Source organism: Amblyraja radiata, chromosome 22, assembly GCF_010909765.2.
Source record: "Amblyraja radiata isolate CabotCenter1 chromosome 22, sAmbRad1.1.pri, whole genome shotgun sequence".
Lineage (NCBI taxonomy): Eukaryota > Metazoa > Chordata > Chondrichthyes > Rajiformes > Rajidae > Amblyraja > Amblyraja radiata.
In genome coordinates, this window is record NC_045977.1 from 38,538,749 (window position 1) to 38,553,478 (window position 14,730).

The 14,730-nt window shown below is 43.8% G+C and overlaps 1 protein-coding gene across 2 annotated transcripts in view; it reads right to left on the reverse strand.

The window, feature by feature from the left end:
* Positions 1 to 203: 203 nt before the first annotated feature.
* Positions 204 to 14,730, reverse strand: part of rnf216 (ring finger protein 216) — a 120,724-nt gene continuing 106,197 nt past the window's right edge. For both annotated transcript variants that reach the window (XM_033041104.1, XM_033041105.1), the window contains 2 exons: positions 5,973 to 6,042; positions 204 to 855 (listed from right to left, as the gene is read on the reverse strand). In XM_033041104.1, coding sequence (XP_032896995.1) covers positions 344 to 855; positions 5,973 to 6,042 — 582 coding nt within the window. In that variant the 3' untranslated portion in view covers positions 204 to 343. The remainder of the gene's footprint in view (positions 856 to 5,972; positions 6,043 to 14,730) is intronic.

Genomic DNA, 14,730 nt, shown 5'->3' on the forward strand with positions numbered 1-14,730 from the left:
CTCACTTTGAATGGAATATGTAGTTATGAATGACTTCTCAGATGGCACCAAGAGTTTGGCTAGATCAACCACAGATCTTCGAATTAAATTCAGGATCACCGTTTGTAAAGCAAACTTTTATTATTTTTCAATATGGAACTCAGTAAAATTTATTTAGTTCATCTTTTAAAAATAAAAAAAAACCAGAACAAAACCTTTGTCTATTGCAAGTGCAAAAAAAACAGCATGGTTTATTTGACCAGTATTTACAGTAAATCTGTGGCCATTCTTTTATACATTCACCAAAACAACAGACACCAAAGGTCTCTTTGGCTGAAAATAAACTCTACATGGGTGATGCTGGTCATCGCAGGTTATGCTGCTGTGGCTGCGGTAGAAAGTTGAACAAGACGCGGTTTTGCGGGGGCTGGTAAACGGGCGGCACATTTGGTTGTCCGTGGGGCGCGTCGTGTTGGTGGGGAGGGTGGTGGTGGTGGGGAGGATCCGGAGGGGGGTGGTGGTGGAGGTGGTGGGGGGGATCCTGATGGGGGTGGTGATGGTGGTGGTGGTGGTGGTGGTGGCGGTGACGCCGGTGGTAGGGCTGCGGGCCAAAGTGCATCGGGTACTCGTGCTCGAAATTCATGTGCTGCAGGGGGTCAAAGTTGAAATGGAAATAGGGGGCGGGGGGAAAGGGCACCTGGAGATGGGGGGGCACTGGCGGGATGGGGGGGAATTCGGGGATCATGGGCGCTGGCCTCGGCAGGTCGTTGCGGTTGAAGTTCACTCCGGGATGCATGGGTTGGCCCCGCTCTTCCAGCCGTGCATTCTTTGGAGGAGGTTCATCTGGTGGCGGGCCGATCCTTTTCACCACTTTCTCTAAAGGGCACAAAGCAAAACAGTCGCATGGCATTAGCAAATAGGGATCCACAGGAAAAGATTTAGAGTCATATACAGCGTGTAAACAGACCCTTCGGCCCAACTTGCCCATGCCGACCAATATGCCCCATTTAAACTAGTCTCACCTGCCTACTTTCAGCCTAAATCCCTCTGTCCTATCCATGTACCTGTCTAAATGTTCCTTAAACGTCCCAATAGAACCTTGGTTATATTATTGTTTGTTGTGTGTGAGTGCGTGTGAGTGTGAGAGTGAGTGTGTATGAGTGTGTGTGTGTGTGCGTGTGTGTGCGTGTGTGAGAGTGTGTGTGTGAGATGTGTGTGTGTGTGTGTGAGATGTGTGTGTGTGTGTTTGTGTGTTTGTTTGTTTGTGTGTGTGTGTGTGTGTGCGTGTGTGTGTGAGAGTGTGTGTGTGAGATGTGTGTGTGAGTGTGTGAGATGTGTGTGTGTGTGTTTGTGTGTGTGTGTGTGTGTGAGTGTGAGTGTGTGTGTGTGAGAGATGTGTGTGTGTGTGTGAGTGTGTGTGTGAGTGTGAGTGTGAGTGTGAGTGTGTGTGTGTGTGTGTGAGTGTGTGTGTGAGTGTGAGTGTGAGTGTGAGTGTGAGTGTGAGTGTGTGTGTGTGTGTGTGTGTGTGTGTGTGTGTGTGTACACACATTGAACTTTTCTCATTATTATATTGTTTACAGTGTACTATGTTTACATATTCTGTTGTACATATTCTGGTGCAGCAAGTAAGAATTTCAATGTTCTATCTGGGACATATGACAATAAAACACTCTTGACTCAACTACCTCCTCCAACAGATTGTTCTATACAACCTCCACGCTTTGTGTCAAAAAAGTTACCCCTCAGGTTCCCTTTAAATTTTTCCGCCCTCACCTTGAACCGATGTCCACTGGTTCTTGATTCCCCGACTCTGGGCAAAAGACGTGATCTATTTATCTCATGATTTTGTACACCTCTACCAGATCACCCCATAGCCTCCTGCGCTCAAAGGAATTAAGTCTAAGCCTGTTCAACCTCGTGCTTAAGAAAGAACTGCAGGTGCTGGAAAAATCGAAGGTAGACAAAAAATGCTGGAGTAACTCAGCAGGTGAGGCAGCATCTATGGAGAGAAGTATAGGCGACGTTTCGGGTCGAGACCCTTGGTCGCCTATTCCTTCTCTCCATAGATGCTGCCTCACCCTCTGAGTTTCTCCAGCAATTTTGATCTTCCTATAGCTCAGTCCCTCGAGTCCTGGCAACATTTCTCTGAAAACATTTCCAGCTTGACAACATCTTTCCTATAACAATAATGTTTTATTATTAATGTTTAATGTTTTATGTGACATTCCTAACTGTCACTATATGTCATGTTGTCACGTGCGGGCGGAGCACCAAGGCAAATTCCTTGTATGTGAATACTTGGCCAATATACTTATTCATTCATTCATTCAATATGGTGACCAAAATGGAGCACAATGCTCTAAATGTGGCCTCACCAATATCTTAGCTGTTAGCTGTCCGGAGTTTCCTTACCGGGCAAGGTTTTATATTCTGTGTCACCAACATTCACAGCTGTTTAGAAATTGATCTTGCCCAAGGTAGAAATATAGATTGTAACAAAGAGCAGCATTGTGGTGTGTGGGTCTCAAAAGGAAGCACAAAGTCCAGTGTTTTGAGAGGCACCTTTAATTATGTTCCTCCCGGTTGTAGGGAAGACCAAACAAGAGAAAGATGGCACCCAAACCCCTGCCTTTAAACCCTCTGGCTAAAGGCCGCCTCCGGACTGAACCACTCCCGTGCCGAGGGGTTCGACAGTATGATGGCACGACCCTTGGGAGCTGCCACAGCATCTTTTTTTAAAATTGCGTTTTCATTCACCCAGGGATATGTTAAAGTGACTTAACGTAGAGTGCTTTGGGTAAGTGGGTTAAGGAAGGTAAGAGGATTAAATCACCAGTAGTTGTGATCAATGCAAGAAACGACAACATAGGAAAACTAATGTCATGATAAAAGAACCAATAATAGCACTGACATTTTAAATATTGTCAGCACTGAGGGAGGAAGGTGGCTTTCTCCACTTTACCTCCAGTGCTGTGTAGTGTAGGACATGGGATAATCCTAGATGGTACGGGATTAAGGGCCTGTCCCACATAGGTGGTTTTTTTGGGCGACAGGTGTCGTCGGTGAATTCCAATAAAAGTAGTCCCTGGCAGTCGCCTAAGTGAGACAGGCCCTTTAGTGTAATAAAGTAGGAGAATGCATGGCTGGGGAACACGCTGTTGCGTTTGTGATCTCTGTGCAGAATAATCCTCCAGAACACAGGGCTTGCGTATCACAGGTTGCGTTCATTAGATTTAAGTGTTAGCAGTGCTGCGATAATATTGTTGATGACTATGACATCACTTAACAGCGTGAAACGCAGGATACAAGCCAGAATGGGAAGATGATTTTGTTTTCAGTTTAAAGATGGGTAATCATTTTGAGTTTAGTTTAGTTGAGAGAGACAGCATGGAAGCAAGCCATCAATCAGCCACCCGTTCACACTAGTTCCATGTTATCCCACTTTCTCATCCACTTCCGACACATTAGGGGCAATTTTACAGAGGGCCAATCAGCCTACAAGCCTGCATGTCTTTGGGACGTGGGAGGAAACTGGAGCACCCGGAGGAAACTAAAACCCACTGAATTAAGTGCAGAGTGGCACAGGGAAATAAAGTTGTCCCAAGGGACAAATAGAGAGGTTGTTATTCTGACTGGAAAGAGGTTTATCGTGGGGTTATTCAGACCATTCCTCTTTTTATATAAAATGGCAACATGTGCAGATGATGGAATATTTGAAATGAGTTTGGCAGATTTCAGGAGATGGAAGAAGGAAGAATGGACTGGCATTGTAGACGGAATTTTACTCAGACGTGTGTCGTGAGAGACTTTGCTTGGAAGCAATATAAACTAAATGATTCAGTGTTTTAGACGGTGCAGCAACAGAGAGGTCAGGAAGTCTACTGACACTAGACATGGGAAGACAAGTTGAAAAGTAGTGCACACAATCAACAAAGTTATGCCAAAACAAAATAATGGCTGGTCGGCACGGACTCGATGGGCCGAAGGGCCTGTTTTCACTCAGTATCTCTAAACTAAAGTAAACGCGTGTATTTTTTCAGTTTGCGGCGTAAAACATAGGACAGAAGGTGCAGGAGATTTGGAATGATTATAAGATTTAGTATGATAATCTGGAATGTGGAATTGTCAGTTGTGTGTGGAGTTGCATATATTATAGATGGAAACTAGAGGACACAAAGCACTGTAGTGATTCAGCGGGTCTGGCAGCATCCCTGGGGAACATAGTTGGGTGATGATTCGGGCCAGGACCCTTCTTCAGACCTGAAACGTCACCCAGCTTGTCAGAGTCGCTGCCTCACGTGCTGAGTTACTCCAGCACTGCGTTTCTTTTTGTAAACTCGCATCTGCGGTTCCTTGTATCCAGAGTATAGATGGAATTAGTATTGATGGGTGATTAATGTGGACATACTGGGCCCAAGGGCCTGCCCTCTGGGCTGGAGGATTTTCTAACAGTAAATGAGGAGTATATTTGATTGAGATAGTCAAAATCAATGATTTCAAAGGAGCAATGAGGAAAGCCATTTTCCAATTCACTAATGAGAAAAAGGAGTCAATATACTATTTTGCAAGGATCGACTATGAACTCTAAGGTGTGAACGACCTCCTTCTTGGCAATAATTTCATGATTCTATGAATTTTAATACCTTGGCCTTAAATGGTGGTTTTCAAACAAGTTTGCAGATCGCCAGAAGAGGCTCAGCCTGAAGATGAGCCCCGACCCAAAGCGTCACCCATCCACGTTCTCCAGAGATGCTGACTGACCCCGCTGAGTTACTCAGGCACTTTGTGGCTTTTTTTTGCAAACCGGCACCTGCAGTTCCTCGTGTCCAAGCTCTGGTCACTTTTGGCGTATCCACTTAACTTGCCCAACTTTATCACTGTTTGACCATGAAGTTACTTTACAGATTAAAATATGGGTCATAGTGCGTTACTGCTTTAGTTTACGTTTGTGTGAAAGATAAACGATGCGTTGCACTTCTTTAATTGTCCTAGATTTGTTTACAATGATTTAATAGCAATTTAAGAGAGAAGTTAAATGCTCCATCTAAAATTGGGGCATGTACACAGCTGTGATTTGTATCCATGTCACAGCATATTTTATGGGGGGGGAGATTGCAACCTTCACGTGGTCCGCCCTGTTTCGACTAATGCAATCAACCCGGCGTGCACAATCAAATAAGATCAAATAGAACAAGTTGTCCTACAACTTTAGGCCTTGCACGCCATACGCAAGAAGAATAAGCATATTTTATCAGCAGTAACAAACCATGTTTAGTCAGTAAATCAAAGCCATGTGTATCTCTCCTTGAGTCGGACAATCTGTGAGAAGCCAGTGTAAGGAAAGCTTTGTTGGGTATGGGAGGCGGATATATGGAACATGCTGCCTGAGGATGTAGTTGAGGCAGATGCTATAACAGCATTTCAAAGGCACTTGGGACAGATACAATAGTAGGAAAGACTTAAGAGGGATATGAGTGGGGAAAAGGGACTAGTTTGATGGGGCATCATGGTCGGCATGGAGGAGTTGGGCCGAAGGGCCTGTTTCTGTGCTGCATGACTTAGACTTAGACTTTAGACTTAGATCCTTTATTTGTCATTCAGACCTTTCAGTCTGAACGAAATGTCGTTGCCTGCAGCCATACATATAATAATAAACACAATAAACACAAATTAACATCCACCACAGTGAGTTCACCAGGCACCTCCTCACTGTGATGGAGGCAAAAATCTTAGGGTTACTGTCTCTTCCCTCCTCATTCTCCCCATGACTATGAAAGGTTATGGTAAATGTCAGGTACAAACACACACAAATCTGTCATAACTGGTGTAACTACTGAGATATCAAATTTAATTAAACTCAAAAACACAATATGGTGGAAAAGCACATGGATGAGATGGTTCGGATGAGATAAGGTCGGGTTGGGGATTGTTTTTCCATGCTGTAATTTCAGTGTAAGCCCACATATTGTGGCTAAGCAGATCAAATAGCTCACCTCCAATCCTCTTTTTCTGTTCGTTTTCTGCTTCGCTTTGAATCTCTTGGATTAATCTCTCATCATCTTCCTGCCAGAAAATAGCGGTTATTATTTATGATGAGCAGATCAAGGGATTTACATTACATTGTCATCACGGAAGTTTTCATGGTTAATTAACAGTCAGCCATACGGGCCAGAGAATGGATGTGTACCTGTTGGAAACTTGACAGAACGCCATTAGAATTTACCCTGCTGGTTGCCAAAAGCAGTTTTTGTTTTTGGAAAGTACCACTCCTAAATGTACTTTCAAACAGTTGAACGTGGGAGATGATTTGACCCCCAGAGATGTTACATGAAGCAATTCTGACTCCACCCAACAGATACAACGCATACAGGCATTTCTGCAGCATCAAGGATGCAACTTGCCTTATCTGGGTGCATGGAAGGAGCTGCCAGAGGAGGTAGTTGAGGGAGGTACCATCGCAACGTTTAGACAGATACATGGACGGTGCAAGAAGGAACTGCAGGTGCTGTTTACAACGAAGATAAGACACAAAATGCTGGAGTAACAGGCAGCATCTCTGGAGAGAAGGAATGGGTGACATTTCGGGTCAGGACCCTTCTTCAGACATGGAGAGGACAGATTTAGAGGGATGAAGGCCAAACACAGGCAGGTGGGACTAGTGTAGATGGCACATATTGGTCGGTGTGGGCATGTTGGGCTTGAAGCTTTACGGTTGATAACATGGTCCCTTATATCACATTAGTGTGCCATAGCATTTACTAATGGAGGTATAAAACAAAATAAATATATGTCCGTTCCAGCTATGATCACTGAACCTAGATTCAACTGCTTCTTTGTACAAGAAGCAAGATTATTGCTGTCACAGCAGTTCACGACAGAGGACCAGATTGTTACTGGGCTAATATAGATTGATATAAGTATAACAGCTCCCCCACCCAAGGCTAGTGTGTGACTAATTATCTGTTGCCACTTAAACAATTAATGATCACATACTCAGAGATGGAAAATTAGAGTTTTAAAATAGCAGACATCACATAAGATAAAAATATTTGTTCCATTCACTCGTCTGAATTAAATTATCAGATCAGTCAGCCGCTTAAGATATAGAAAGTGTTCTTGCATTTGCTGGTGAGGCCAAGTTAAACTTGACATTGCATTAGAGTTGATGATTGCTTTACTTAAAAAAAGATAATTGTAACAGGACTTATTGATACGTGGCTTCACTCACTAGTGCAAGATAAAAATAATGGGGAATGATTAATCCTCTGTTCACTGGTTGTCAGTTGGTTACTTTATCAACAAGGGACATGGTAAATTTGAACCACAATTGGTCTTAGGATCTGGGCGGTGCTGGGAATCTGATATCTGAAAGGAGATGACAAAAGGTGGTGGTACTGCCCTCCCCACTATCGAAGGGATCTACAGGAGGCTCTGCCTTAGGAAGGCAGCCAGCATCATCAAGGAGCCACACACCACCCTGGCCATGCTCTCATTTCACTCCTGCTATTGGGAGGAAGGCGTTTAAGAAGGAACTGCAGATGCTGGAATATCGAAGGTAGACAAAAGTGCTGGAGAAACTCAGCGGGTGCAGCAGCATCTATGGAGCGAAGGAATATTTCCTTCGCTCCATAGATGCTGCTGCAGCCGCTGAGTTTCTCCAGCACTTTTGCCTATTGGGAGGAAGGTAATGGGAGTCTGAAAAACGTGACCTCCAGCTTCTTCCCAACAACCATTAGACGGTTGAACACTACAAAGCACCAACTATACTGTTCCTGATTCCATCAGTTCTTCAGGCAATGCGTTCCAGACAGCAATTAATCTATAAGAAAATAACTTTCCCCTCAGGAGCTCGTTAAAACTCTTTCTCACTCTCACTTTAAACCTAGTTTAGAAACATAGAAAACAGGCGCAGGAGTAGGACATTCTGCCCTTCGAGCCTGCAATGCCATTCGATATGATCATAGCTGTTCATTAAAAATCAGTATCCCGTTCCTGCTTTCTCCCCATATCTCGTGATTCCTTTAGCCCTAAGAGCTAAATAGAAACATAGAAAATAGGTGCAGCAGTAGGCCATTCGGCCCTTCGAGCCTGCACCGCCATTCAATATGATCATGGCTGATCATCCAACTCAATATCCTGCACCGGCCTTCTCTCCATACCCCCTGATCCCTTTGGCCACAAGGGCCACATCTAACTCCCTCTTAAATATAGTCAATGAACTGGCCTTAACTACCTTCTGTGGCAGAGAATTCCAGAGATTCACCACTCTCTGTGTGAATTTTTTTTTTCTCATCTCGGTCCTAAAAGATTTCCCCCTTATCCTTAAACTGTGACCCCTTATTCTGGATTTCCCAACATCGGGAACAATCTTCCTGCATCTAGCCTGTCCAACCCCTTAAGAATTTTGTAAGTTTCTATAAGATCCCCTCTCGTCCTTCTAAATTCCAGTGAATTAAAGCCCAGTTGACCCTTTCTTTCATCATATGTCATTCCCGCCATCCCAGAAAATAAACCTGGTGAACCTATGCTGCACTCCCTCAATAGCAAGAATGTCCTTCCTCAAATTAGGAGACCAAAACGGCACACAATACTCCAGGTGTGGTCTCACCAGGGCTCTGTACAACTGCAGAAGGACCTCCTTGTTCCTATATTCATATCTTCTCGTTATGGAGGCCAACATGCCATTAGTTTCCTTCACTGCCTGCTGTACCTGCAAGCTTACTTTAGTGACTGGTGTACAAGGACACCTAGGTCTCGTTGCACCTCCCCTTTTCCTAATCATACACCATTCAGATAATACCTTTTGCCTTCCCCCCTTCTCTTTAAATCCCAGTTTTGTGGAGAGACCAGGAGCAGCATAGTGGCGCAGCGGTTGAGTTGCTGCCCTACAGCGCCAGAGGCCCATGGTCGATCCTGACTACGGGTGCTGTCTGTACTGAGTTTGGAGATGAACATACCACTAGCTTTCTTCACTGCCTGCATGCTTACTTTCAGTGACTGATGAACAAGGACACCCAGGTCTCATTGTACCTCCACATACCCTTTAGTTTATAGTCATGTGCCCCGAGGTACAGTGAAAAGCTTTTGTTGCTTGCCAAAACCAGTCAGCGGAAAGATTATACATGATTACAATCGTGCCATTCACAGTGTAATGATACATGATAAAGGGAATACCATTTGGTGCAAGTTAAAGTCCGATTAAAGATAGTCCGAGGGTCTCCAATGAGGTGAATAGTAGCTCAGTACCGCTCTCTAGTTGTTGATAGGATGGTTCAGTTGCCTGACAACAGCTGGGAAGAAACTGTCCCTGAATCTAGATAGACACAAACTGCTGGAGTGACTCAGCAGGACAGACAGCATCACTGGATAGGAGGAATGGGTGACGTTTCAGGCCGAGAACCTTCTTCAGACTGAGAGTCAGGGGGAGAGGGAGACACAGAGATAAGGAAGGGTAATGTGTGAAAACAAGACATCAAAGGGGATGGAGTACAAGGAAAATGTAGAACAGATCATTGCATGCGAGGGGGAAAGTGACAAAGAAGCACACAGAGATAACATTTAATCAGGAAGACAGTCAGACTGGTCGGAGAACTAGGACGGGGGAGGGATGGAAAGAGAGGGAAAGCAAGGGTTACTTGAAGTTAGAGAAGTCAATGTTCATACCGCTGGGGTGTAAGCTGCCCAAACGAAATATGAGGTGCTGTTCCTCCAATTTGCACTGGGCCTCACTCTGACAGAGGAGGAGGCCCAGGACAGAAAGATCAGTGTGGGAATGGGAGGGGGAGTTAAAGTGTTTACCAACACTTAAAGTGTTTAAAGTGTTTAGAATCTGGAGGTGTGCATTTTCACACTTCTGTGCCTAGTGCTTTTGATACCTCTATAATGGGAGAGAGATTTTGACTGCACTATAAATGGCTCATATTCTTTACTTCCATCAGGTCACCCCTCAGCCTGCTGTGTTACTGGTCCGACTGCGATTGCAGGCCATATATTACAGTTGCACACAAGGTCTACCGACTTTCTTGGTCTGATTTAGAATAACATGCATCCAATTCAGTTTCTGTTTCAGATAATTGCCAAAATAAATGAAAATATTTATTTTTAAATCTTTCTCGACAATGGATACATTATAAAAATGGACTTAAGAATGCCAAACAGCCAGCGTACCCTTGAATTCATCTATTGTCTGAGAGGATGCAAGGTCAATGTTGGATCAACAAAGCTGCTTTCTGTCGCTTCTCAGAGCTGTGGATGCGGTCACCAAGGGCATCATCTTATGTTGTTTCTGGATACGTTTTTTTTTTTTTGCAATAGTAGAATAAACAACTAAGAATTCTCCTTATCCAGATGTTTAAGTCTCCTGCTCTAGTTCCTTTGGCAGCTGCACTTCCTAGCAAAGAACAGCTGTATGAAATTTTAAAACCTGGCACACTACTGCACCTATTTTGAATCCCACATCCAATCAATTACCAGTCCCTCACACTGCCTCCTTATAGAAGCGGCCGATTCGGGAACTCCAAGCCGCAGAGTGCGTTCAGATCCATCCCGACGTCGGATTTTCGATCGTCCCGACGAGAGGGCTGGTACATCGGGCCGTCCGTAGCGGCGACTGCGGAGGGTTCGAGGCCCCGACCACGGGTGAACAAACAGAGGACGGTACACCAAAAAAACGCTGGAGAAACTCAGCGGGTGCAGCAGCATCTATGGAGCGAAGGAAATAGGCAACGTTTCGGGACGAAACCCAAAGGGTTTTGACCCGAAACGTTGCCTATTTCCTTAGGTCTGAAGAAGGGTTTCGTCCCGAAACGTTGCCTATTTCCTTCGCTCCATAGATGCTGCTGCACCCGCTGAGTTTCTCCAGCATTTTTTTGTGTACCTTCGATTTTCCAGCATCTGCAGTTCCTTCTTAAAAACAAAGGAGGACGATTGACTGAACTTTAATGCCTTCCATCACAGTGAGGAATGCTGATTCCACTGTGGTGGATGTTTATGTTAAATTCTATCGTGTATTGTGTTATTTTTAACTGTATGGTAACTCAAATATCACTGTACCTTAATTGAAGCACGTGACACTAAATTCTTCAGATCAAATCTGACATGTTAAAATATTGACGATCAACCTTATTCTTCACAATCACATCTGACTTTAAATCAACGCAGATCTGTGATCAAACAGTTTGCCAGAGGAAGGAAATGTGCTGTGCAGAAAGGAACTGCAGATGCTGGTTTATACCAACCATAGACACAAAGTGCTGGAGTATCTCGGCAGATCAGGCAGCATCTCTGGAGAAAAGCGCCGGGTGACATTTCGGGTCGGGACCCTTCTTCAGACATGGAAATACGGTGTTCAGATCGTGTATTAAAATACTCTGATTTATTCAAAAGTTTTCTTTATTGATAGCCTTTTGAAGGGACAGCTGTGCCTGAGTTATCAGTCAACATTTAAAAAAATTACGAGCTTAATGGAGTTTCTGAAGCGAGACTATGACTGAACTATCTTAAGCACCCTGGAGGCCAGATGACTTGTACAGTGTAAAAGGGATTTTAAAAATCTTGCTAAAGGACATTGGGGGATTTGGGGAGGGTGGGATGGGGCACGAGGTTTAGAACCAGTGGCTGGGTGCAACAGGTGAGAACAGAGCAGAGGTCTTTTAATAGCTGTAGGAAGAAACTGCAGATGCTGGTTTAAACCGAAGATAGACACAGAAAGCTGGAGTAACTCAGCGGATCAGACTGCATCTCTGGACAAAAGGAATAAGATTTCAGTCTGAAGAAGGGTCTCGACCCGAAATGTCACCCATTCCTTTTCTCCAGAGATGCTGCCTGACCCGCCGAGTTACTCCAGCTTTTTGTGTCGATCTTCTTTTAATAGCTATCCATCTGGATTCTCCAACATGGTTCTGGGAATTATTTGCCAAATGATGTGTAACATTTCAGTCAATCTAACCTGCTGCCACACCGCGTCACTGGTAGCAAAACAAAACGGACTAAATAAAGAAGTCTCTACTGCACTTACGAGAAATGTTGACAGAAGGCAAGGAGACAACCTTGATATTCTTGTGCAGGATTGAACTGCTTCACAACATAAGTTCAGGCAAATAGTTCAAGCGACGAAGTAGAGCAATAATAACCTGTATTAAATGGGTGGCAATACGAGTCATCGGGAAGCAAATTAGTTTTGCCATTGAGGGACTTTTTTTTTAAATGGAATTTTTGAAAAAAAAATCACCATCATCTTTCCAAAGCAAAGCAATTGCATTGTCATTTGCTCTAACTGGAAATATCAAGTAAAAATAGGTTGCATTGGCACGGTTGTAATTGTTGATGTTTATTTAAAAATGGTCTTTTGGGACAAACCTATTTACCTCCAGTTACTACAGATATACATTCAACACAGGCCCACAAGGTTATGTTGAGTTCTCTTGCTTAGCTCGAGGCATAGATAACAATATCCATTTTATTAACAGTCTCTTTTACTTTTGCCATACGATTTGAATATTTCAAAGTATCCTCACTTATTCTATCTTTGTCCAAATAACCAATCTTTCTCTGATCATCGACTCTGCAAGCATTGTTAGCTTTTTGACTGTGGGGAATTTTCACCCAGAGAGTTGTGAATCTGTGGCATTCTCTGTCACAGGAGGCCAAGTTAGTTTAGTTTAATTTAGTTCAGAGATACAGCACGGAAACAGGCCATTCGGCCCACCGGGTCCGCGCCGACCAGCGATCCCCGCACATTAACACCATCCTGCACCCACTAGGGACAATTAAAAAAAAAAAATTTTACCTTGCCAATTAACCTTCAAATCTGTACGTCTTTGGAATGTGGGAGGAAACCGAAGATCTTGGAGAAAACCCACGCAGGTTACGGGGAGAACGTACAAACTCCGTAATCGGGTCAAACCCGGGTCTCAGGCTGCGCTGCGCCACCGTGAGCAATTCACTGGATGTTTTCAAGAGAGAGTTAGATATAGCTCTTAGGGCTAACAGAATCAAAGGATATGGGGAGAGAGCAGGAACGGGGTACTGATTTTGGATGATCAGCCATGATCACATTGAATGGCGGTGCTTGCTCGAAGGGCCGAATGGCCTACTCCTGCAACTATTGTCTATGTTTCTATCACAGCTAAATCCCATCTTGTTTAGCCTTCTGTTTTTGGTTTTGTTTTGTTTAACAAGTTGAGGTTCTCATTTACACCCGTAAAGCACCATGCTAGGAAAGTTGTGCTAAATTCAGGTTTAATTTTAGTTACGGGCTCTCTTGGTCTAAAATAACCGGATATGATCTTTAAGGGACTTCTGTTTGGAAATTGCAGCAATTCCCTAAAGAACAATAAAGCACATTCTTAAAGTTGATTCAGTAGCTCCACAATCTGACAGCAGCTCCATAATCCATCTCTTAATATAATTATTGCGGGGAGATGATGGAAATCGAGCAATTTTAAAAAATCTATTAGACTGCGCAAATGTCTCCTAATACATATTATTTTCAGGGAGGTTTAAAATTCTTTATCAAAACATTGTGATACGTTAAACAGCATTTTACTTCGCAGGGAAAATATTTCTCTCACAAGTTTCAAACTATTTGCTGCCCAACCTATTTAACTAATGTGTGATACAACTGCTTCTGACAAGTTTGGGAGTTATTACAAATTCCCTGATTGGCTTTAGCAAGCGACCAAACTCTTAATTGTGGAGGCATTCACACAATGATGATGAAAAGGGATTTCCACGATTTAAACCCAGTAATAGTGAAGGAACAGTGACATATTTCTATACTATCCCACTTTCACGGCCACTCCCTACACACTAGGAGCAATTTACAGGGGGACAATTAACTTACAGACCCGCACGTCTTTGGGAAACTGGAGCACCTGGAGGAAACCCACGCGGTCACGAGGAGAACGTGCAAACTCCACAGAGCACCCGAGGTCAGGATTGAACCCGGGTCTCAGGTGCTGTGAGGCAGCAGCTTTGCCAACTGCACCATGTGTTGCAGAATACCACAGTTTAAGAATAAGGGGTAAGCCATTTAAAACGGAGATGAGGAAAAACTTTTTTACCCCGAGAGTTGTGAATCTGTGGAATTCTCTGCCTTAGAAGGCAGTGGAGGCCAATTCTCTGGATGCTTTCAAGAGAGAGTTAGATAGAGCTCTTAAAGATAGCGGAGTCAGGGGATATGGTGAGAAGGCAGGAATGGAGTACTGAATGTGGATGATCAGCCATGATCACAGTGAATGGTGGTGCTGGCTCGAAGGGCCGAATGGCCTACTCCAGCACCCATTGTCTATTGTCTAAATTAGAACAGTCTGTGAATGCAGAGGAATCACATGTTAATCGCATTCATCTACTGCCTGTTGCATTAGAATCACCGACTTGGGTGACAGTCTAGCTGAGTTAAGGTACAAACATACTGAAAGGCCTGAGGTGAAAGGGTGAAAAAAAAGAAAAATAATTTTGCAAGAGGGGACGTGTTGGCCATAATATTCTAAATTGTGTTGCAATGATTTATCTGGAAATGATTTGAAGTCCGCCTTGTAGTGTACCAGGTCTCTGATGGTTTTACAGAATCACCTGCCAAAGACACACATAAGCTTTGATTTGCCCTTCTGTTTTGAACCCCTGAAACTTGGAACCTGTCCAGAAAGGTAATACTCAATTGCGAGAGGCGACAGCATTACTAGCATCAAATGAAAGCACATTCCATGCATCACCCAAGACTGACGACTGGTTGAAGATGGGCAAAATGCC